The sequence below is a fragment of the Sturnira hondurensis genome, unplaced genomic scaffold (assembly GCF_014824575.4).
Source record: "Sturnira hondurensis isolate 20B ecotype Veracruz unplaced genomic scaffold, ASM1482457v3 Scaffold0009664, whole genome shotgun sequence".
Taxonomy (NCBI): domain Eukaryota; kingdom Metazoa; phylum Chordata; class Mammalia; order Chiroptera; family Phyllostomidae; genus Sturnira; species Sturnira hondurensis.
This window is the reverse complement of record NW_028082295.1, coordinates 329,116-352,815: the sequence shown is the minus strand read 5'-3', so window position 1 is coordinate 352,815 and position 23,700 is coordinate 329,116. Positions and strand designations below refer to the sequence as shown.

The 23,700-nt window shown below is 39.7% G+C and overlaps 1 protein-coding gene across 1 annotated transcript in view; it reads right to left on the bottom strand.

Annotated features, from left to right (window-relative positions):
* Positions 1 to 23,700, bottom strand: part of NPAS2 (neuronal PAS domain protein 2) — a 112,752-nt gene that overhangs the window by 55,291 nt on the left and 33,761 nt on the right. Inside the window, exons 3-4 of the mRNA XM_037057267.1 lie at positions 13,382 to 13,473; positions 7,093 to 7,182 (exon numbers count right to left, since the gene is read on the bottom strand). Coding sequence (XP_036913162.1) covers positions 7,093 to 7,182; positions 13,382 to 13,473 — 182 coding nt within the window. The remainder of the gene's footprint in view (positions 1 to 7,092; positions 7,183 to 13,381; positions 13,474 to 23,700) is intronic.

Genomic DNA, 23,700 nt, shown 5'->3' with positions numbered 1-23,700 from the left:
TTAACATGGCCTGAGTCCTCATTCTGTCTGTAAGAAGTCTAATCTCTTGGTTGCCTGAATCCCCCACCTGATTCAGGCCTGAAACACGCCAGAGGGTGGTACAGCCCTGTGCTGGAAAGGGTGGTTCCCTGGGGCAATCAGGCCTAAGAAAGAATGCACAAAACCCTGTGAAACCTGCTTGGCTAAGAATGTCCTCAATTTTCTGATAAGGGTCCAAGCATGAAATGTGTTTGTTTCCCAAAGTTTTATGACCCTTTATCTATCTGACCCTGATTCAGAATAAGCCCTCATAGTTCTTTGAATGTTATCTATTGCTTGATCATTACTGCCTGACAATGATTGATGAACTTTACCTATATTCCTGTGAAAATTTAACCCAGTAAAAGCCCATTGAGGAACCAGTTCAAGGCCCTTCTATTTTGAGAGACTGGCCACTTTTGCTCCCCAATCAGATCATGTCTTTGTAGAATTATTCTCATCCATGGCAGACAGGGAGGCTCTGTGGGCAGAGTGCCCCCAACAATATCACTTCAGGCAGCACTGTACTGTCCTGTTGCTACACAGCTTGCCTCTTACAGCTCCTGCTGGGCCACTCTGTTCTGGAGTGCAGCCCAGGTGGTCCTACATGATCCTCCCCTGACTGTGAATACATGTTACTAATAAAGACCTGTCCATCTCACCTGTGTCAGGACTAGTGTTGAGAAAATAAAGAGAATGCTTACAAATCATAAGAAAACCCCCAGATATCAAGTAGGAAAATGGCAAAATACCTGAACAAGCACTCTACAAAAGAGGAAATTCAAATGGCTACAAGCATGTGCAAAGACATTCAACCTCATTAATAACTGAAAGAAAAGCAAATTAAACCTCCAGAAGACATTTTCACACACTAGACTGATAAGAACTAGCAAGTATGACAACACCAAGTCCTGCTGCTGTGGCACACCTGTTCTCCTGCTGTGGAGGGTAAACTGGTGTGAGCTGCAGACCATCTGGAGTTATCTGTAAGGGTGAAGGTGTCCATACCCTGCTCTTTAAGGGAGGCTTGCAAACCTTCCCTGGGATATTTGACAGAATATTCCCAGAACCACTTTCTCAGTTCCAAACCAGGATGGGCACAGAACTGCACATATTCCTATGATGGAACACTATGCAGTAATGACAACAAATTCATGACAGCTGCCACTAGAGTGGGAGGTGGTGAATCTCACAACAATGTTGAGCAAAAGAAGTTTAAAAGAAGACATATTCTGCCCTGGCTAGTGTAGCTCAGTGGATTGAGCATGAGCCTGCGAACCACATGATCGCGGTTCGATTCCCAATCAGGGCACATGCCCGGGTTGCAGGCCAGTTCCCAGCTGGGGACTCATGAGTGGCAACCGTACATTGATATTTCTCTCCTTCTCTCTATTCCTTCCTCTCTAAGGATAAATAAATAAATTAAAAAAAAGACATATTCTGTGATTCCATTTACATCAAGTTAAGCAAAAGGTAACACAGCATGTCCTCGAATAACACTGCACAACCATCCACAAAACTAATTCCTCAAGGAACATTAAAATGTTTAATAACTAATTATGCATGGCATAACGTCTTTAAGGCATTAGATTCTTTCAAACATGCCTTTCCATGTATAGCAGGTCCTTGGTCAACGTCCTTCCGTTCAAGGTCATTTCATTATAATGATGGCACTGTTGGTGTGAAGTGTACATATTCTCCCTATGTCTGTGTGGGTTTTCTTCAGGGACTCGGTTCCTCCCACATCCCAAAGATGTGCATGTGATGTTATCTGACCCTGTGACAGAAGGGCATCCTGTCCAGGGTTGGCTCCAGCCATCATGACCCTAGACTGGAACTAGCTGGTTTGAAAACAAGGGCCTTACTTATTTTTATTAATATTTCTTTAATGTATATATATATATCTCACATTTATTTCAATGTTTAATATCTGAAGTGCTTTGGGTTTTATTTAGAAGTTTGGGGATGTTTTTGTGACCAGAAATATGCCACAGGAACTTAATATAAACTTTTGTTTATATTATAAACTTTTATTTATAAACTTTTGTTTATATTAATAAACAAAACAATATAAACTTTTGTTTATATTAATTTGCTTATGATATAGTTGGTTTCATTATATGTTGTTTTGCTTAAAGTCAGTTTTCAAAGACATATCAATGATGTTAAGTAAGGACCTACTGCACTAAATTACAGTAATTAGCAATAAATTAAAAGTTGGTAAAACTACAAAGAAAAAAAAACAGCGATCTTAGAAACCAGGAAAATAGTGACCTGTAGGTGGAAGGTGGGGTGTGATGGGATAGGAGCAGTCAGGAGTGTCAAGGGTTCTGGCCACAATCTATGGTCATGCTTGTTTTATTACTAATTTAAAAACTGAACATATATTTTATATATACTTCTGTAGATATGATATATAAAAATAAAAAAATTTCCATCTGGTGACCTGAACTCTAACCTGTGATCAACTGTGGGCTGCAGCCATACCTGCTGCAGCCCCTTCTAGACTGAGTTCTCCAACCCCCTACCTATTCCCTAACCTGGAACCACCTCTGACCAGATGATCTAGATCAGATGGCTTCTTCTAGCAGGTGAGAGGAGGGTAGGAAGGAAAATCAGAGGGATGTTTCCTGGCCTTGGCCTTGCTGCCATATTTTGTGGTAATATAAACCAGGGGCTCTGCCTTTCATTTTCTGTGACTTCCTCTCCCCCAGTGACTCTGGCCACAAGAACTTGGTCCCATATTTCTCTTTGACCTTGTACATCTTGCTAGAAGCACTTCACAAAATTATTCTGTGGCCTGTAGAGTTCTCCAACTTTAAAATCACTTGTGCCATAGGTTACTTTCTTTTGGGGAAGTTGCATTATCCACACCCATATTTCTCACTTCTGAGAAATCCTGCCAAGCTGTTTGCAATTGCTCCTATTCTAGGAGCCCCAGTAGTGAACTCTGTCCCTTGCTCAAAGACTATGTAGGTGCATGGGTATTGTGCTCAGAGCCAAAAACAGGATTTCTGCCCTATCAGCTTAGCAGGGTCCAGCTCATTAGGCAAGCATCATTTTCATTAACAGAAAAGCAACCAGAGAAATTAATTTTTAAAAAATGAAACAAAAGTCCAACAAGAAATGCAGGTGATGAATACCCTGGGACTCATTTTGTTCTGCTTCAGCCCTATTCTCTCCCAGTTCTGTCTAAGGCACTGACTCATACCCTTGATCTTTCCTGACAGTTTTCACATCCAAAGTTCCCTTTAGCCCTTGGTATCCCACCAGCACACTCCTTGCCATGCCTGAGTTTCTCCTCTTACTGCCTGTTGTTAATTCTAGATGCCAAAATGGACTGGTGTTACACCAGGGAAAATTTTTGAGTTTATCTTAAAATCATTTTCTGATTTGAGCAGTTTTGTCTTTTCTGTCAAAATGAAAAAGAAAGTCCTAGGATATTTCATCAGGAAATTGCTCTACAAAAATCTATCATGTGACCTTTTGCTATGTCTGAGTTTCTAATAGTAGGAAGGAAGCAGACTTTAGGCCTGGCCATCTCATAAAAAAAAAAAAAAAGAAGAAGGAAAGAATTCTTGCTGTTCTTTACCACCCTCCCCATCCTCAGCCACCTACCCCAATCACTGATGGCTCTCTCCAATTCCAGACCCCAAAAGGGTCAGTGGGACCCAATCTCTGGCATGCCAGCCTATAATACTAACAGGGTGCACTGCTTCAGGGCCCACGACTTCCTGTCTTCCTGATCACACTGTGTCTCTGTCTCCCCTCTACGGCCAGCTCTCCCATAAAGACTGACCACTGTCTTTCAAGTCCTCATTCCCTAACCACCCACCTCACCTGAGAACATTTGACCTTCCTCTGTTTTTTTTTTTAAATTTTATTTATTTATTTATTTTTAGAGGGGAAGGAGAGAGGGAGAGAAACATCAATGTATGGTTGCCTTGTTTCCTTTTGTGCGTCCCCTGCTGGTAGTTTGCCTGCAAGGAGCTGGCCTGTAACCCAGGCATGTGCCCTGACTGGGAATCGAACCGCGATTGTCTGGTTCGCAGGCCCGCGCTCAAGCCACTGAGCTACAACAGCCAGGGCGACCTTCCTCTGTTTTATACAGAATTCTGAGTAGTGGTTAAGCACCAAGTTCTAGAGTCAAAGTATCTGAGTTCAAATTCCAGGCCCATCACTTGCTAGCTGTGGGACCTTAACCTCTCTGTGCCTCAATTTCCTCATCTGTGAAGTGCGGTAAGTATCTACTTCATAAGATCATTGTAAAGATCAATTAAGGAAAGCAATTGTGATATAGCTCTAGCTCTGTGCCAGCCACTGTTCTAAGTGCTTTACTCATCCTAACACATGCAAGGGACACTTAATGGTGCCTGGTACATAGTAAGTGCTCAACAGATGTTAGCTATTTTTCTAATGGCTTACAGGTGAAATCTAATGGCTTAACAGGTGAAATCTCACCACAAAATTGCAAACTCTTAAGGAAAAATAATCTCATATGGGTCTTTTTTTATATAGGTCTTTTGAATCACTAGTCATCTGTGGCATGTCCTGGGTGTTCTGAGCTCATGCTGAGCAATAAATAAATCTCAATAAAAGTGACCTAAACCAAAAGCAGAATTTCTAAATGGCAAGCCAAGTCCTTCACATCAGAGAGACACCAGAGCAGATTATGAAGAGCTTGGGCTATGCAGTCAGTTGTGCATATTTTAAACCCATCTATGCTCCTCACCAACAGGGCTGCATTGGGTTTCCTCCCCGTAAGTGGAGGTAATAGAAGTATTCCAGGCCAGCTCACTTGCTCAACTGGCCACAGGCTGATTGGCACCAGGGAAGTTTCCATCCTTAATCGCCCCAGTCCACCCACTAGCAAAGGATGCAAGTGTATCCTAAGCAAAAAGAAGAAAGAAGATCCAATCTTGGTGAAACTGGGTAATGTAAGCTACAAGTAAACAAAAGTTAAATTTGGGCTTTTTCCAGCCTGGGCACACCTCCACTGAGGAGCTCAAGGGCTGATTCAGTGTGTTTCTGGGTGTGGGTCTATGCATCGACATTTACTAAGCATTTCAAATTAGAGTCAGGGTCATTTCTGGCCCTTTCAGAGTTAGAGAAAATATTTACAAAGGTGGTCCTAAATTGCTCCATAATTTCATATCAGAAGAACTCCTTACTTATTTTTTGTAAGTCCCATCTGCCACCTACAGCAACTGCATCATCAGATAATTACATGGGCAGAAAGCAGACAATGCAAATCCTGTTCACCCAACAGGATGCATAGTGCTCCTGCACCTACTCCCTGCTCACTGAGGAGGAGATTTCTCATTGCTTTGAATCTGTGCCCATCATTGTCTAATCCCGTCCACTCACAAAACACAAACCCTTTTCACAGGGGTACCCATTTCTTCTTCTTCTTCAGCCACTGTCAGATGGGCCCAAAGAAGCTGGTGGATTGAATACAATCGCTTTTGTATTCCTCACCTTGACTGGCCTCATCACTGTTCTTCTTAGTCTCACACTAGATGAAACTGTGCTCTTAACTCCTTAGGGCAAAGTGAGAACCAGCCTCTCTAACAAAGGAGAGCACCCCTCACCCCAGCCTAATGCACCCTCAAAATGGTGCAGGAAATGGGCTGAAACACAGAGGTAAGATAGATTATGGCAAAATATAAAGGCATCTGCCTAGCAGAATAAAAAAATGCTTTGCTGGGCTATAACACAGTAACTGGCAAAGGGAAATGTTGACTCTATGGATGGTGACTTTGCTCTCCACACAGCATCATGTGTGGAAATTATGGGAGGTGGGAGGTATGCCTTCTGAAGAAGAATATGACCCAGGATGATGTGGAGCACTGGAAAATCAACACACTGGGTCATGACCCCAAAAGAGGCAAGCTGCTCACAGGTAAGGCCCTGCAGTTCTGGGGCAGGTGTCACTACGGATAAACAACCAGTCCTGTAGCACCTTGCTTGCCAGGAGTCTCTAGGTACAGGAACCCAGGGCAAACCTTCACCCTCCTCATCATATACACTATCAGCCTTCCTGCAGGTATGCTGGGGAAGGGGAGTGGTGGAAGTTAATCAGTTTATCAGGGCTTGTTGGGAGGAGAGAGAAGAGAGGAAGGTGTATCCTAAGTCCCACAGAATACTCCTGGTAGAGGAGTGTTTGAGATCAGGCTCTGTAGGAATAAACAATGGTGTGGCAGGAAATGGAAGGCTAGGCAGGTGCCTATGAGGGACCCTCAAAGTGGAGCCTTCATGAGCCAGATGCTCATCCTGATGGAGGGTGGGTGATGGGGGGTTATCAGAGGGTCAGCAAAGCTCATTTGAGAGGAGGAAGCATTGAGGAGGAAGGGAGAAAAGGAGAGGAGAGAGGGAGAAATACAGGGAGAGAAGCTAGGAAAAATGGGAGGAACATTTTTGAGGGCCTTTGAATATGCTGCACACTTCTGTCTCCTAGTTTCAGCCTAGCTCCGTGGGGAGAGCAGAGCTTGCCTTATCCTCTTGGCTACCCAAACCCTCCTTGTTCGCCAAAACCTTCCAGTGCCAACATCATCTTTCCAGACTGTTTTAATCTCCCCAGGATCAGCCCTGTTGTTGGACCCTCACCACTAGTGTCACTACCTACTTGCAATCTCAGTTACGTCCTTAGTGATCTCCAAGCCATGCCCCATCTGCAGCTATCTGGTTCATATTCCTAGACAAAGGAGTTGGAGTTTCCCTTCGCAGGAGGATATCTGTCAGCCTCTGCAGAGGCTCTGAGCTCTGCTAACTGCTGTGACACTCTCTTCAGGCCACAGCTCCTTGGTGGATTCTTGGGCACAGAGGGTGAGGATCTACATCATGTCCACCATTCCAGGTTGGCCCATGCCAAGACCACAGTGCCTTTCTTATTCCAGTATGACACATCTGGGACCTGCCAAGGACTTTGGCCTGGGTCTTGTCAAGGGCATTCCTGAATCCTTCTCACATACAGACCACCACATAACTGTACCACTCTGACTGTAGTTCTGGATGGTTCCCAAGGGAAAATGAAAATGTGTACTGGCAAAGGCCCCCAGAGAAGTGGAAACTCACCGGCAAGTGCCCAAGGAGAGGCGTGATACTGTCAGAAACATAGAGGATGTTGCCATCCGTTGTCACAGCAATGATGAAGCCATCTAATGCCTACAGAAAACACAACAGTGAACACTCTTTAGACATGCTTTTATGGGGGAGGATGCTACTGAAGTACAGAACCCCAGATTATTATTATCACAGATAATTAGCTAGTTATTAATAAAGAAAGGAAGCAAAGGGAATCAGACATTGTTGAGGGAACATAGCCTGTTTTCGTGAAGCTACAGCTTCACACACTCCAGGGGATCTCAGCATTGTCTGCAAAGGAGATTAACAACCCTTCTTTACTCAAACAGGTAAGAAGGATCTGCTTTTCAGTCTCCCTGGTCCACTTGCCCAGACTATGGGGGGAAGGAATAAAACAATAAAAGGGGAGGTAGGCACATGAGCAATCACAGCCAACACAGTGACCACAGAGGCCTATCAGTCTAGTCTTGGAGGGGCATAAATTGGTCAGGGAGTGGACCCATCAAAAGCCTGTGAAAGCTTGGGAAGTTGATTGGTTATTTTGAAAAAGCACCTGGTCCTTTCCAAGCCTGAAGTAATGTAATCCAGTTTAACAAAGCAGCTCTTGCTTTCTCTCTCTTCTCCTGTCCCTCTCTTTCTTTCTGCCCTCCTCCCTCTTCCTCTCTTTCCCTCTCTCCCTCCTTCCCTTCCTCTCTCCTTCTCTTTCTTTCTGCCTTTCTCTCTGGGACACTCACCCCATTCACCTGCACATTCTCTCCATAGCGACTACGAAGGTCTCAGGTGGAGCAGCAGCAAAGACTCCCAAGGCAAGCTCGAGGCGAGAGCCTGTATACAACAGCACAGCTGGGAACAGTGCTAAGCTACTTGCATGGGGACTGAGAACACTTAGCAGCTGTCTGTGGGTTCCAAAGGACAAAGCTTTAATATAAAATAGAAGTTCTGGAAACTGGCTTTTGTTTTGGCTTTGCTAAAGACTCGGTTGAACTTTTTCCTGGTAGGATGGATGGAGACAGAACATTGAGAACCCAAAGGCAGCCTTCTGTTTCTATCTGAATAAATCTTGCCACATCTCATTCTCCTTTGTGGGTCTCCTGAACTGCTTTTCTTGTGACATCACAAGAACCTTATTTCCACTGACAACATTATGACATTGACTTTGTTTTGTAAGACATGGAATATTTCTACAAATAACCTCACAGAACTCCTCTGCTTATCACACAGGATAGGTCTTAAAGTGCCTGTGAAAGCACTAAAAGGCTCTGTGAAACATCTGGCCTCCTGGTATCATGCATCAAAATTTAGCATAAAAATTATTCAAAGAGTTTTAATGATAAGCATACTATTGGGCTGGATTAGAAACATCACCATTATCATTAAAAGATGTCAGTGATATTTTATGGTTCCTGCTCCCCTACCCCTAATATCACTTTGAGTTTAGTAGTAAACATTTACTGAAAGACATCAGACCTAATAGAGGAATTAAAAAGAGATAGTTTGCCTGTGCAACAGGTTCCTCCAAAGGAACTGTTTGTAAAGAACATTTACATTACTCCACAGAAGTAAACAGGGCTGAGGAGGAAGTGGTGTATAATCCAACTAGGTCCAAAAGTATTTTAGAAAGGCTGAAAATTCATTCATTTATAATGCTTTTACTGAACACCTACTGTATGCTAGGCCCACTGCTCTAGGTGCTTGTGATAGAAAAGATTTAGGCAGCAGTGTTTTCTCACAGACACTTGATATATTGTTTTTATTTTTTATTTTTTTGTGTTAGACATATGTTTGATCTTTAATGAATATTTTTGAAGTATAACATAATGGTTTCATGTACATGTTTTGATTGAACCCTTACTTTTTCCTCTTAAGACTGAAATATCATAGAATCCGATTATTACATTTTCCCCATTACTATATATTCACCCTTTTTAAAAATGACTTTATTGTTGTTCAATTACAGTTGTCTGCATTTTCTCCCCACCGCTCCCCTCTATCCCAGCCAAACTTACATTCCTGATTAGATAGATGCTAATGATGCTGTCATAAGACACATCTGAAACCTGAGTTTTAAAATTCATACTAAGTAATTCAGCAGAGGATAAGGTTGTACTGGCAACTGGCTCCATGATACACCAATGAGATGCAAGAGAGGAAAAACAGAGCCCATCTCACTAAGAAATACATTTTGGAGGCAGTAATGTGACAAGTGGACTGTCGCTGTAAATCTAGCACTGTTACTTTATGGACTCTATCTCTGAAATACAATCTTCCCCAAATGGACTTTTTTCCGCTTTGGAGGAAAAAACAGCTAAACTGAAATGTATGCCTAGAAAGTCCTAGAAATATTTTGTATGCACTTAGCTAGAAGGTCCCAGGATCTGCATAACCAAATGGGCACTACTTCGTTTAGGTTAGGATACTGTGGCTATGTGAACAGTAACAGGAACCTGAATTGATCCACTACCTGTGTGTAAAAGGCATGGTTACAGCATGCCAAAATAGGAAATGGTTCCTTTCACCAGGAAAATTAGCACTGGGGTAATTTTATATTATACGTATGTAGTGCAGGATTTAAGACTGAAAAATATTTATTAAAGCATATTTCTCTTTTTTGATATCTTTTTATTAACGTTCAAATGCCTCAATTTTCCCACCACCACTTTCCCCCACCCTACCCCCACCTCCCACCCTCAATCCTAATACCCTTTGGCATTGTCCATGGTATATCTCTTAAGTAGACAGCATCCTCATGGATTACATCAGTGAACATCTGGCAGTGTCTAGAGACCTGTTTCATTATCACTAACTGGGAGAGGGTGCTGCTGACATCTAGTGGGTAGAGGCCAAGGATGCTTTGAAATATACCATAATGCACAGGACACCGCCACAACAAAGAATTATCAGGTCGAAAACATCAATAGTACTGAGGTTGAGAAATCTCAGATTAGATTTATGGGTCATCTTGAACAGAGAGGTATATCTAAATAACTTTTATTCTTTTCCCCTCAAATATTTTCCTAAACGATTTTTCAATCATATTTTCAGAGCTCCTGGAGGTGCATTTTTTTAAGAGGTAGGGGTGCTGCTGATGTGTCAGCTGGACTTTTTTGGAAAAAGCAGATTCTAATACTGGGAAAATTATCTTCCTGCACAGTAAGCCCATGCCCCTCTTGAATTTATAAAGCAAGTGGGTGTGCAAAAGCTGAAGGTATTTATAAATGGGATTGCTTTTATCAGCTCATGGACATTTTCTGTCAAATTCACCAGAACTGAACTGAGTCACTACTTGCTCATCAGCAGTATTTGAGAGTGACTCAACAGAATGTGATTGCAAAATGACATGCCCCTCTCAGTGTAAAGGTGCTTCTGACAGAAGATTTAAGGATGCCAAAGACACCACAATAGCCTCAATTTTAAACTTGCCACACAGAATAGGGAAATGAAACTATCCCTTTATGCCAATTTCTGATTCTGATAGGCTGTCTCTTGTGCTCTCTGGAACAAACTCTAGCCTAAGGGAATAGACTGTTGTAACTTCTCTGAATAAAATTTAGAAGTGCCTCAAACTCCCTCATACCCATCAACAATGGATTTCTCTTTTTTTATGTGTACTCATTCACCTACTTTAAGTGTAAGCTGGAATTACTGACAGCTTACACTTGACCAGCTTGGCTGGACTATAATCAAGTCATTTTTGTTCTTTCAAACATCACAACTGTATGGGTCCTCCTAGAATCTGGTTTGGGGCCTTTCTGAGAAAAGAGGAAAGAAGGAGGGATTCCAACCAAGGATACCAGCAGCTTAGCTTCCTAGGACCCGATGGGTTCTGTCCTCATTTTACAAGGGGAACTATTGGTTACCAAGACACGGCTTCTGAATTCCTCACATTCCCTGAAATGGCTCTGAAAAAAATCAGAGGGAGATGCAGCTGGAATGGGATACATACTGCACATGTCACTACTCTCTACTGTGAGAAAGCTGCACAGTAGAGAGTAATGACATCATCCTGTCTGGGTCACTGCTAGGTTTCAAACCACGAGGGGGGCTCCAGTGACTCATCACCAGGTCTGTGTCTACGGAAGAGCAACACATTGGAATAGAAGCCTAAGACATCCCAAGATAAATTTCAAGTACTAGTAGGTGGGTTTCTCAGACTCCTGAAAGCTACAATTCACTCAGAAGCTCTACCTGCTGTACAGGCTTAATTTCAAATCCATGTCACTCACCTAGTAATATTTCCTTTATCTGCCTCCGGGATATACTGGGAACAGGGGACAGACACAAAAAACAAACAAACAAACAAAAAGAACATCTACACAAATCCAAAACCTTATTTTTCTAGAAATTCCAGTCACCTGAAATCTCTGCCCTGCCTTCCAGCCCAAATAATTATCTATTTTTAAAATCTATGAAAGTCTTGTTTCATCAAATACTTTTGATTCCTTGAAACTCAGTGAAAAAAAAAGTTGCACTACAGGTTCTTAAAAAGAGGTGGGTGCTATAGGGTTATGCATTTTAACTACGGTTCTTTTAGAATTAAAAGATAAAAACAATTTATTTGAAGTAGCATAATGATGCATTAATTCAACATGATATTTCACAAGCTGCTCTAAGTATGTGACACTTAAAATGCATTGCTTCTGAAGAATGTTCCGTATTTTCTTAGTTCACATGGATATTTAAGTATCTTTCATTTTATGCAGATATTTATTAATATGTTTATATTTATAATGTTTGGATTTTCATTCTGGCATTTTCTTACTCCAATATGTTATTTTTACTGCATAATTTGTCTATGTAAATTAGAGTTTACATAAGTCTTAATGATGAAAATAAGATGAGATACAGAAAGATTTATTCCAAGAAACTACTCTCTAAAAACCTTGCCAGGAATAGCTGACACACAGCCGGAGTCTTACTTCCTTTTGTTAAATTCATCTGTCCCACTTTTCTTCTCTCTTAAGTAAGGGCCTAGACATGCTGTGTCTAGGGCTCTCTCTCCCTCCATTGTCATGCTCATAAACTCTCAGTCTTATTCCCATTTTAGATGCCAGAACACCCAACCAGATATTTTTGTAGACTTATTGTCATCTATTATGGAGGAGGTTCACCCATATACAAATATATGACATTAAGGAAGTCCACTGGCTCAGATTAGCCAGATTTCCATAATGCAGCCCTGCAGATGAGTATGGGCACTTCATTTTCTAGAGGAAGAAATGTAAGTGTCTTTTTTTTGGCACAGAAAGGGCGTGTGCTGGGTGGGGAGGCACAGGGTCACTAATGGTTGACACCTACATACCATGTTGATGTAATATGAATTCAAGTTAAAAGTAGCACAATTTACAATAGCTAAGTGTTAGAAGCAACCTAGGTGCCCATCAGTAAATGAATGAATCAAAAAACTATGTACATTTACACAATGGAATTCTATGCAGCAGAAGGAAAGAAGGAGCTCCTACTCTTTGTAACAGCATGGATGGAACTGGAAAGCATTATCCTGAGTGAAATAAACCAGGCAGTGAAAGACAAATATCATATGATCTCACCTTTAACAGGAACCCAAACAACAAAACAAACAAGCAAGCAAAATATAACCAAAGACACTGAAATAGAGAACAGGCTGACAGTGACCAGAGGGGAGAGGGGAGGGAATCTCAGGGGAAAGGGGGAAGGGTTTACAGGAACAGGTATAAAGGACACATGGACAAAAACTAAGGGGGAGGGAAATGGGAGGGAGGTGGGGAGCACTGGCAGGGTGGGCTGGGATGGGAGTAAAAGATAGAAAACTGTACTTGAACAACAATTAAAAAATAAAAATACCTTTTAAAAATATATTTTTAAAAGAAGACATTTATTTTAAAAATGTGTTCTACTTAGGGAAAAATGAATTATTGCATTCTCTAGAGGAGACTCTGAGCTGGAGACAGTATAGAGATGGGACTTTCCCCTCTCATTCCCCTCTCTCTAACCTACCTCCAGTTCTAGCCCTTCCCCATTCTTCCCACTAGGTGTCCTCTGGTTGAGACACTATTAGAGGGGCTGTTCTGCGGTCACTATGGCAACAGTACATTCACACCTTCAGTTTGGGGATTCTTGCTTATAGCTCCAACTCAGTAGCCAAAATATAAGCAGTAGCATGTGAGCTTCAGGAAAGTATCTGTTTCAAGACCTCTTTCCAGGGTGAAGGACAGTTGTTTATTAGGGCACATGATTTTATCTGGAATAAGCAGATACATTTTAAATTGGCAACAAGTTAAGTTAATTTAAAAGTGCACTTTACCTCTAACATCAGCTGGGTGAATTCTTCATTAGTGAGGAAGGAAGGTTTCCAGTCCTGCTGAGTATCAGAGATTTTCATTGGTGCTGAGACTTCTGAAAAAACAAACAAACAACACACACACACACAGGTAAGTTTTTATATTCAAAGGCACCTAGGCACAGGAATTAATGAATGAAGCACATGTTCTATCGATATAATTCTGTATAAACCTCTGTTCAGTTTAATTAAAGAAGCGAATATAAGGAAGTAAGTTACCCTGATTTCCAAGGATTGGGAACTTTGGATGTAATCAGCTTAAAAATACCTCTTAATGTTTTCACATTAAGCTTTCTGGGAGGAAAGTACCACGCCCTCTTCATGGGTATAGTGCCTGAAGCTAGCAGAAGGTACAGCATCCTTGGATTCCTATATGACAAAGCATGTCACCAGCAGTTGAAGTTAGCAAATGAAATTATCAAGGCAATAGGAACGAATAGGAACGAGGACTGGCATGGGGGGGGGGTGCATTCTTAAGCTGCTTTTTTTTTTTTTTGTCAAAGCAAAGCAGAGCACTTTGTTTCAAAATTTTAGAAATATTTTAGGCGTGTGGTATATTACCTACAGTGTCTATGCAGAATGTAATGTTTTTTTTTAGCATTTCCTGGCACTGAAGTATAATGTGCTATACAAATATATATTAGTTAATTGCTTTTAAAGGCAGGATTTACACTTCTCAAAACTTTACTGGTTTACTATAGACTGTTTCTGTAACTACCTTGTACTGATGATATGATTCACATTAGTAAATTCAATAGTCATTGGTCTACATAGGCCTCCTTTAAATATTCTATTTCTGTAGCATTTCTGAAAGTGTTTAGTTTATTACTGAAATATCTCTGATAAGATTATTACAGATAACTCAAATGCTATATCAGATATACTTGCTTTTCCCTTGCTTTATTGTACATTTTTAAAAACCTTTTCCACATTTTTTATTGTTTTTTCAAGTACAGTTGTCTCGATTTTCCCCTCACCACTCCCCACACACCAGCCATCCAAACTTCCCACCCTTGATCCTATCCCTCCTTTGGTTTTGTCCATGTGTCCTTTATGCATGTTCCTTAAAACCCTTCCCAATCCCCCCCCCCATTATCCCCTCCAACCTCCCCTCTGGTTACTGTCAGTTTGTTCTTTTTTAAAAAATTTATTTATTTTAATTGTTGTTCAATACAGCTTTCTGTCTTTTACTCCCATCCCAGCCCACCCTGCCAGTGCTCCCCACCTCCCTTCCACTTCCACCCCCTAGTTTTTGTCCATGTGTCCTTTATACCTGTTCCTGTAAACCCTTCCCCTTTTCCCCTGAAATTCCCTCCCCTCTCCCCTCTGGTCACTGTCTCTATTTCAGTGTCTTTGGTTATATTTCTCTATTTCAGTGTCTTTGGTTATATTTTGCTTGCTTGTTTGTTTTGTTGTTTAGGTTCCTGTTAAAGGTGAGATCATATGATATTTGTCTTTCACTGCCTGGCTTATTTCACTTAGCATAATGCTTTAATTTCAGTGTCTCTGGATATATTTTGCTTGCTTGTTTGTTTGTTTCTTAGATTCTCCTTATAAGTGAGACCATAGGGTAATTGTTTTTCAACGTCTGGCTTATTTCACTTAGCATAACGCTCTCCAGTTCCATCTATGCTGTCAAAAAGGGTAGGAGCTCCCTCTTTCTTTCTGCTGTATAGTACTCCATTGTGTAAATACACCATAGCTTTTTTGTCCATTCATTTACTGATGGGCACTTAGGTTGCTTCCAGAATTTGGCTATTGTGCACTGCGCTGCTATGAAATTTGGGGTACATGGGTATTTTTGGTGGTGTTTCAGGGTTCTTAGGATATAATCACAGCGGTGGAACTGCCAGATCAAAAGGCACTTCAATTTTTCTTTTTCTGAGGAAATTCCATACTGTTTTTCCACAGTGGCTGCACCAGTCTGCATTCCCACGAACAGTGTACTAGGGTTCCCATTTCTCCACCACCTTGCCAGCACTTTTTGTTTCCTGACTTGTTTATCATGGCCATTTTCACCTATGTGAAGTAGTATTTCATTGTGGTTTCAATTTGCATCCCTCTGATAGCTAGTGATGCTGAGCATGTCTAGCCATGCTCAGCCATATTTTCATATGTCTCTGGGCCCTCTGTATGTCTTCCTTGGAGAACGGTCTGTTCAAGTCATTTGCCCATTTTTTAAATTGGGTTGTTTGTCTTCCTGGAGTGGACTTGTGTGAGTTATTTATATATTTTAGAGATCAGACGGTTGTCTGAGATATCATTGGCAAATATACTTTCCCATATGGTCAGTTCTCTTTTCATTTTGCTAATGTTTTTTTTTAACTGCACGAAAGCTTTTTATTTTGATGAAGTCCCTTGTTTATTCTTTCCTTTATGTCTCTTGCTCTAGAAGATATATCACTGAAAATACTGCTCTGTGGAATATATGAGATTTTCCTGCCTATGTTCCTTTCTAGGACTTTTATGATGTCATGACTTATATTTAAGTCTTTTAACCATCTTGAGTTTATTTTTTGTGTATGGTATAAATTGGTGGTCGAGTTTAATTTTTTTTTTTGCTTGTAGCTGTCCAGATATCCAAGCACCATTTGTTGAAGGAGATATTTTTACTTCATTTTATGCTTCTGCTCCCTTTGTCAAATATTAATTGACCATAGAGATTTGGGTTTATTTCTGGGCTCTCTAATCTGTTTCATTGATCTATGTATCTGTTCTTATGCCAGTACCAGGTTGTTTGGATTACAACAGGCTTGAAATATAGTTTGATATCAAGTATTTTGATCCCTCCTACTTTGTTCTTCTTTCTCATAATTGCTGCAGCTATGCAGGGTCATCTATGGTTCAATATAAATTTTTGAAATGTTTGTTCTATATCTGTGAAATATGTCATTGATAGTTTTAATAGGGATTGCATTGAATCTATCAGTTGCTTTGCATAGTATGGACATTTTGATGATGTTAATTCTTCTTATCAATGAATTCAGTATATGCTTCCATTTATTTGTGTCTTCCTTAATTTCTTTCTTCAGTGTAGTTTTCTGAGTACAGCTCTTTTACCTCCTTGTTTAGGTTTATTCCTAGGTACTTTATTTTTCTTGTTGTTATAGCTAATGGGAGTTTTTTTCCTGATTTCTGTTTCTGATATTTCATTGTTGGTGAACAAAAATGCCTTTGATTTCTGAACGTTGAGTTTGTATCCCACCATTCTGCCATATTAGGCCAAGTCTTTTTTTTTTGTAGAGTCTAGGGTTCTCTAGGTGCACTATCATGCTATCTGCAAACAATAATAGTTTTGCTTCCTCCTTTCAAATTTTGTTGCCCTTTATTTCTTTTTCTTGTCTGATCACTGTGGCTAGGACTTCCAATACAATATTGAATAGATGTGGTGAAAGCAGACACCCTTGTCTTGTTCCTGACCTTAGTGGGAAAGCTTTTAAGTTTGCCTGTTCAGTATGATGTTGGCTGTAGGTTTCTCATATATAGCCTTTTTTATATTGAGGTTTGCTCCCTCTACTCTCACTTTGCTGAGTGTTTTTATCATAAATGGGCATTGTACCTTATGGAATGCCTTTTCTGTATCTAGTAATATGATCATGCAATTTTTGTCTTTCCTTTTGCTTATGTGATGTATTACATTTATTGATTTGCAAATATGTACCTTCCTTGCATCCCTAGGATGAACCCCACTTAATCATGGTGTATGACCTTTTTAATATATTGCTGAATGTGGTTTTCTAATATCTGTTGAGGATTTTAGTGTCTATGTTCATCAGCGATATTGGCATGTAGTTTTTTTTTTTCTTTGTTGTATCTTTATCTAGTTTTGGGATTAGTATGATGTTGGCTTCATAAAAAAACATTTGGGAGTCTTCTGTCTTCTTGAATTTTTTTGAATAATCTATGAAAAAGAGGGGTTACTTCTCCTTAAATGTTTTGTAAAATTCTCCCGTGATACCATCTAGTCCAGGTATATTGTGTGCCAAGAGTTTATTTTACTGCTTTGATTTTGTCATCTGTTATTAGTCTCCTTAGGTTTTTCTGCTTATTCATTCAGTTTTGGAAGATTATATTTTTATAGGAATTGCTCACTTCACCCAGGTTTTCAAATTTTGGCATATAGATGTTCATAGTACTTTCTTACAATCCTGTGTATTTCTGTGGAATCAGTTGTAATCTCTCCTCTTTCACTTCTGATTTTACTTATTTGGGTCTTCTCTCTCTCTTTTTTTTTCTTGATGAGTCTGATTAAAGTCTTATTGATTTTGTTTATCTTTTCAAAGAAGCAGCTCCTGGGTTTATTGATCCTTTGTATTGTTCTTTTAGTCTCTATGCCATTTAATTTTGTCAGGATCTTGGTTATTTGTTTCCTTCTACTTGCTCTGGGTTTTGTTTGTTGTTGTTCCTCCATTCTTGAGACGTAGGGTTAGGTTGTTCTTTTGGAATGTTTCTGTCATTTTAGTTAGGCCTGTATTGCTATGAACTTCCCTCTCAGGAGTGCCTTCTCTCTGTTCCATATATTTTGGACTGTTGTGTGTTCATTTTTATTTGTTTCCAGGAACTTTGTAATTTCTTCCTTGACCTCATTCTTAACCCATTCGTTGTTTAATAGCATGCTATTTAATTTCCATGAATTTGAGTGTTTTTGAGTTTTTTCCTTGAGGTTGTTTTTTAGTTTCAGTCCCTTGTGGTTGGAAAAAATGCTTGATATAATTTCAATTTTCTTGAATTTGTTGAGGCTTATTTAATGCCCTACCATGTGTTCTATCTTTGAAAACATTCCATGTGCATTTCAAAAGAATGTGTATTTTTCTCCTTAGGGATGAAAGTTTATATATCAGGTAATCTATTTGATCTAAGGCATTGTTGAATGCCAAAATATCCTTGATGATATTTTGTTTGGATGATCTATCCATTTTTGACAGTGGTATGTTAAAATCCCCTTGTAAGTGTGTCATTTTCTACATCTTCCTTGAAGTCATCCAAGATTTTCCTTATGTATTTGTGTGCCCCTTTGTTGGGTGCACATATGTTTATGTCTTCTGGATGGATTCTTCCCTTGGGCATTATGAAGTATCCTTCTCTGTTTCTTATTATGGGCTTTTTTGAAGTCTATTTTGTCTGATATAAATATTGTCACTCCTGCTTTCTTTCCTGTCCATTTGCTTGAATTTTTTTTTTCCAATTTTTCACTTTTAGTCTGTGTAGCTCTTATGTTTTGAGGTGGGTCTCTTGTATGCACCATATGTGCTGGCAATGTTTTTATATCTATTCAGCTACCCTATGTCTTTTGATTGGAACACTTAATCCATTTACATTTTAGACTATTACAAATAGGTACTTATTCAATTCCCCTCTCTTGTACCTGTGTTCATTTCTCTCTTACTCTTTTTCTTTCCCTTCTTAAAGCAGTCCCTTTAGCATTTCTTGTAGTGCTGATTTCATGGAGGTGTATTCTTTCAGTCTACTTTTGTCTGGGAAAGTCCTAATGTCAACTCTCATTTTAATTGAGAGCCTCATTGGGTAGAGTAGTCTTGGTTGCAGGCCTTCACTCTTCATTACTTGGGATATTTCTTGCCATTCCCTTCTGGCATGTAGTGTTTCTGTTGAGAAGTCATCTGCTAGCCTCAGCGGAGCTCCCTTGTATGTTACTTCCTGTTTCTCCCTTGCTGCTTTTAAAAGTCTCTCTTTATCTTTAAAACTTGGCATTTTAATTATGATGTGTCTTGGAGTAGGCCTTTTTGGGTTCATCTTCAGTGGGACCCTCTTTGCTTTTCAATCTCACATAGCTTTCCTCTCTGCAGATTTGGAAAGTTTTCTGTCATTATTTTTTCAAACACAGTTTCTATCCCTTGCTCCTTTTTTTCTCCTTTTGGTATTTCTATGATTTGAATGTTGTTTTGTTTCATGTCGTCTTGCATTTCCCTTAAGGTATCTTCATTTTTTTTAGCCCTTTTTTGTGCAGCTGCTCTACCTGGGTTTTTCTCTCTACTTTGTCTTCTAGCTCACTGATTCAGTCCTCTGCTTCATTCAGCACAGGTGTAATTCCTTGTAGTGTATTTTTTTTATTTCAGATATTGTATTCTCCATTTCCTCCTGATTTTTGTTTATAGTTTCTGTTTACTTTTTCTTACTGTTGTAGTTCCCACTCAGTTCCTTATAGTTGTCACTGAGTTCCTTGAGCATCCTTATAACTATTCCTTTGAACTCTATATTGGATAGTTTGCTTGCCTCTATTTCATTTAGTCCTTTTACAGGGGAGTCTTCTATTCCTTTTGATTGTGGGTTCTTTCTTTGTCTCTCCATTTTAGGTGAGTCTTTTTGTTTGTTTCTGTGATTCCTGATGCTCCACTTTGCCAGCTGTCTTTAGGATGAACTTCTGTGGGACTCAGTGGTGCAGTCTCTTTCATCTCCTTGTCTGGATGCTCCAGGGTTGCCATTTCTTCTAGTTGTGTGGGCTCTCTTGTTGTACTTGGGCTTTACCTGTCGGTGGCTCCTTTGTCTGTGGGATCTCTCCTCCAGCAAGATTACTGGTATTCACAACTCCCACCTTGTCTTACATGCATCTGTTTTTATGCATTCTCTGCCACCTTTGACTTCTGAACTTCATATCAGCTTGGATTTTGTTGACTGTTCACACTGTTCTTTGGAAGATCAGCTAGGTGTCCCAGTTGGGTGCACATGCAAGTGGGTTTAGCTCCCACCTATCTTGCCCCCATCTTCCCCTGTAAAATTGTTTAGACCATTAGGATCAAACTGTAGATTAACTGTCCAGGAAAGGAGTCTTTCTAGCAGTGCAAATTTGACTTAGGTGGAAGTTCATTCAACTTAACAGTAAAGGAAAATGAAAGACTATTTCTCCTATACAGGTAACTTTTAGATCATTTAGTATGATTAGATACTTTCTAAACAGTATCACAATACTGAAAGCAGATATTTCATTCACTTTTTATTTGAACAATTCTATTGTAGTCCTTACAAGTTAAGGCTCAATAAATAGCATAATATGTCTTAAAGCAAGTATGTAAAGTGTTTCAAATGAAAGAAAAATATTAAATAGGAAATAAAAGTCAGTGTTATAATCATGTATCCACTGGCATTTGATATGACCAATATTATAGGCTATAGGTACAGGGCAGGTTTACCAAAAAGGTGTGGTCACACTGGGTTCTAACAAGAGAATCAAAACCACCTGGGAGATGTTATGCAGGAAAACAATGCAATTAACAGCTGAACCCCAAAATTCTATATAGTGTTAAGTTATAGGTGTGCCCTAGTGTGCTCACCGCCTGGCTGATCCTTGTATGCACCAACAAGGAACAGTATATCTCTGGGCTGTATGTGGTCAAATAAATGTCTGGTAAATGGTGCAAAAACACTCTTCTGTGCTGGCATTTTACCCTGCCAACAGAGACATTACTCCTTGTTCTGTAACCTTCTCCACTACACTGTCATCCACTGAGGCAAACATATTGAAGTGGCATAAATGATGATTTGTGGGGAGCACTAGGGGGGCAGGGCTGGGAACACAAGACAGAAACTGTATTTGAACAAGAATTAAATTTAAAAAATAAAAAATAAATTAATTCTCTGAAAAAAATGATGATTGGTACTTGATGCTGGGAGAAAATGGCATTAAATCAGCTTGTGACTCACACAGAAAGAAGAAAGTGTGCAGGTCAGCCTGGCCTTGTAGAAGTAACATTAGATGGACATGGATAAGGATGTACAATACTCCTATTTACATAATTTAGGGATTTCTCTCTTGTATAGATAATGATGAAACAAAATTTTCCTACAGACAAACATGGTCAGATTCTCATTTTGATTTGAATTACTTCAAAGAGAATAAGCATGCATTACAGGATCAAGATTTATCTCCTGAGCTGAGAAAATTGGGATTAAAAATTAGTAAGAAAAGAGCTAAATAATTATAACAAATACCTGGACCCAATCATCTTTCCTTACTTACCATGTAGCCTCCCTTTAGCATGAGGGTAGAAAGCATGTCTAAATCCACAGTTATTAACCCTTGCTCTACACTGGAATCACCCAGGGATCTTTAAAAATATAAATGCTTGGGCCTTATCCAAGGTTGTGCTGGTAAAGGCTAACCATGTCTACAACAGAAAGCCTTGATTTGGAGTGCTTGCCCATTTTATGGTGTAAATACTCCCACAGTGGTTGATTTCATGCTGTCAACTGGCTTTCAAAACTCCTGGAAATTTAATGATTATCTTTTACAAGCTGGTATGAGTTGGCTCCATCTCACCACTGTGGTTCCACCCCTAAAAATTCTGATTATTTACTTGCGAGTTGTTACCCAGCTATACATATTTTAAAAAGCTCTTTGTGTAAGTCTGCTGGACAGCAAGCTTGAGAACCAGTAATCTAAATTGCCACACTAATGAAAAGCTATAGCACAGCTATGATACAAATATCTATAAGATCACCATAAATCACCTCTTGAGGAGAAGCAGTATGATGTAGTGTTCAAAACTTGGGCTCTGGGATAGACTGCCTGGTATATAAATCCTGCCCTTTTCTAGTTGTCGGAACCATCTCTGTGCCTTGGTAGCCTCATCTGTGAAATGACACTAACTCAAAGAAAGTGTGAATCTCAGATGTACCTTAGCATGATGTCTGCTTGGCTCTTGAAAGATGACCCTGGGATTCTGTACCTGGTTGCATAGGCCTGTGGAGTTCATGTCCATTTAGGTTATCAATAAAGTTTCTGTCTGTTTTGTTTTTTGCTTTAATCTAAATTTTGGCCCAATCACCATATTTCTGCATAAAATCTGCCACCTGGTTTCTGATTTCTTTTGAATATGGAATCACAAAGGATGAGTGAGATGCAGGGGTGCACAGGACTGTACAGAGTAGGCCTCAGTCTTAGCAAAAAGGCAAAACAGAGACAGGAACTCCTGGTGTCAGGAGGCTGCATTTCTGCTGACTGATCCTTTCTAGGTCCTAGATGTAACAATTCTGTAATTCCACAGCCAACAGAGCCCAGAATAAATGTCACACTAATGAACTTGATCTTAGCTGTCCTATTTAACAGCTGTCCTGCTTTTCCGTGGCACTGACCTAGTTTGAGTAATTTGCACAAAATATCTTGGTAATCAAACTAACCTGATATTTCACTTGGCTAAATCATTATTTTTGAAATATAACCATTCTTATTATATTATTGGGGTCATCAAATACTTCTGCAACATCATGTTCCAATCCTGCCTGACTGCTTTACCTTGACTTTTAACAAAAGCAGTGAACATATTCTTTACTTTCCCTGGGAGGCTTTGGAAAAAATAAGGAGGAAGGATACACACACACATATCATTACTGTCATAATTTAATAGGTATATACAATTATTAAAGAAATAATAAAAGAATAACAAATATAATTAAACTTTTTAGAAATATATTTTATTGATTATGCTATTATGGTTGTTCCATTTTTCCTCCCCCTTACCCCCCTATGCACCGATACCCCCCTATGTATCCCCCCTCCCACCATCATTCCCCTAGCTGAGTTCATGTTCATGGATCACACATATAAATTCTTTGGCTTCTGCATTTCCCATACTATTTTTAATCATCCTCTGTCTATTTTGTACCTACCATTTATGCTTCTTAAACCCTGTACCTTGTCCCCCATTCTCCCCCTCACACGCCCTACTGATAACCCTCCATGTGATCTCTATTTTCTGTGAAACTGTTCCTGTACTAGTTGTTTGCTTAGTTTGTTTTATTTTTGTTTTTGCTTTTTTTTTAAGTTCCATTGTTGATAGTTGTGTTTGTTGTCATTTTACTGTTTGTATTTTTTATCTTCTTTTTCTTTGATAAGTCCCTTCCACATTTCATATAATAAGGGCTTGGTGATGATGAACTCCTTTAACTTGACCTTATTTGGGAAGTACTTTCTCTGCCCTTCCATTCTAAATGATAACTTTGCTGGATAGAGTAATCTTGGATGTAAGTCCTTGCCTTTCATAGCTTCAAATACTTCTTTATAGCCCCTTCTTGGCTGCATTGTTTCTTTTGAGAAATCAGCTGATGGTCTTATGGGAACTCCCTTATAGATAACTGTCTCCAAGAGAAAAAACTCTTGCTGCTTTTAAAATTCTCTCCTTATCTTTAATCTTGGCTAATGTAATTATGATGTGCCTTGGTGTGTGCTTCCTTGGGTCAACCCCTTTTGGGACTCTGGGCTTCCTGGACTTCCTAGAGGTCTATTTCCTTTGCCAGAGTAGGGAAATTCTCTTTAACTATGTTTTCAAATA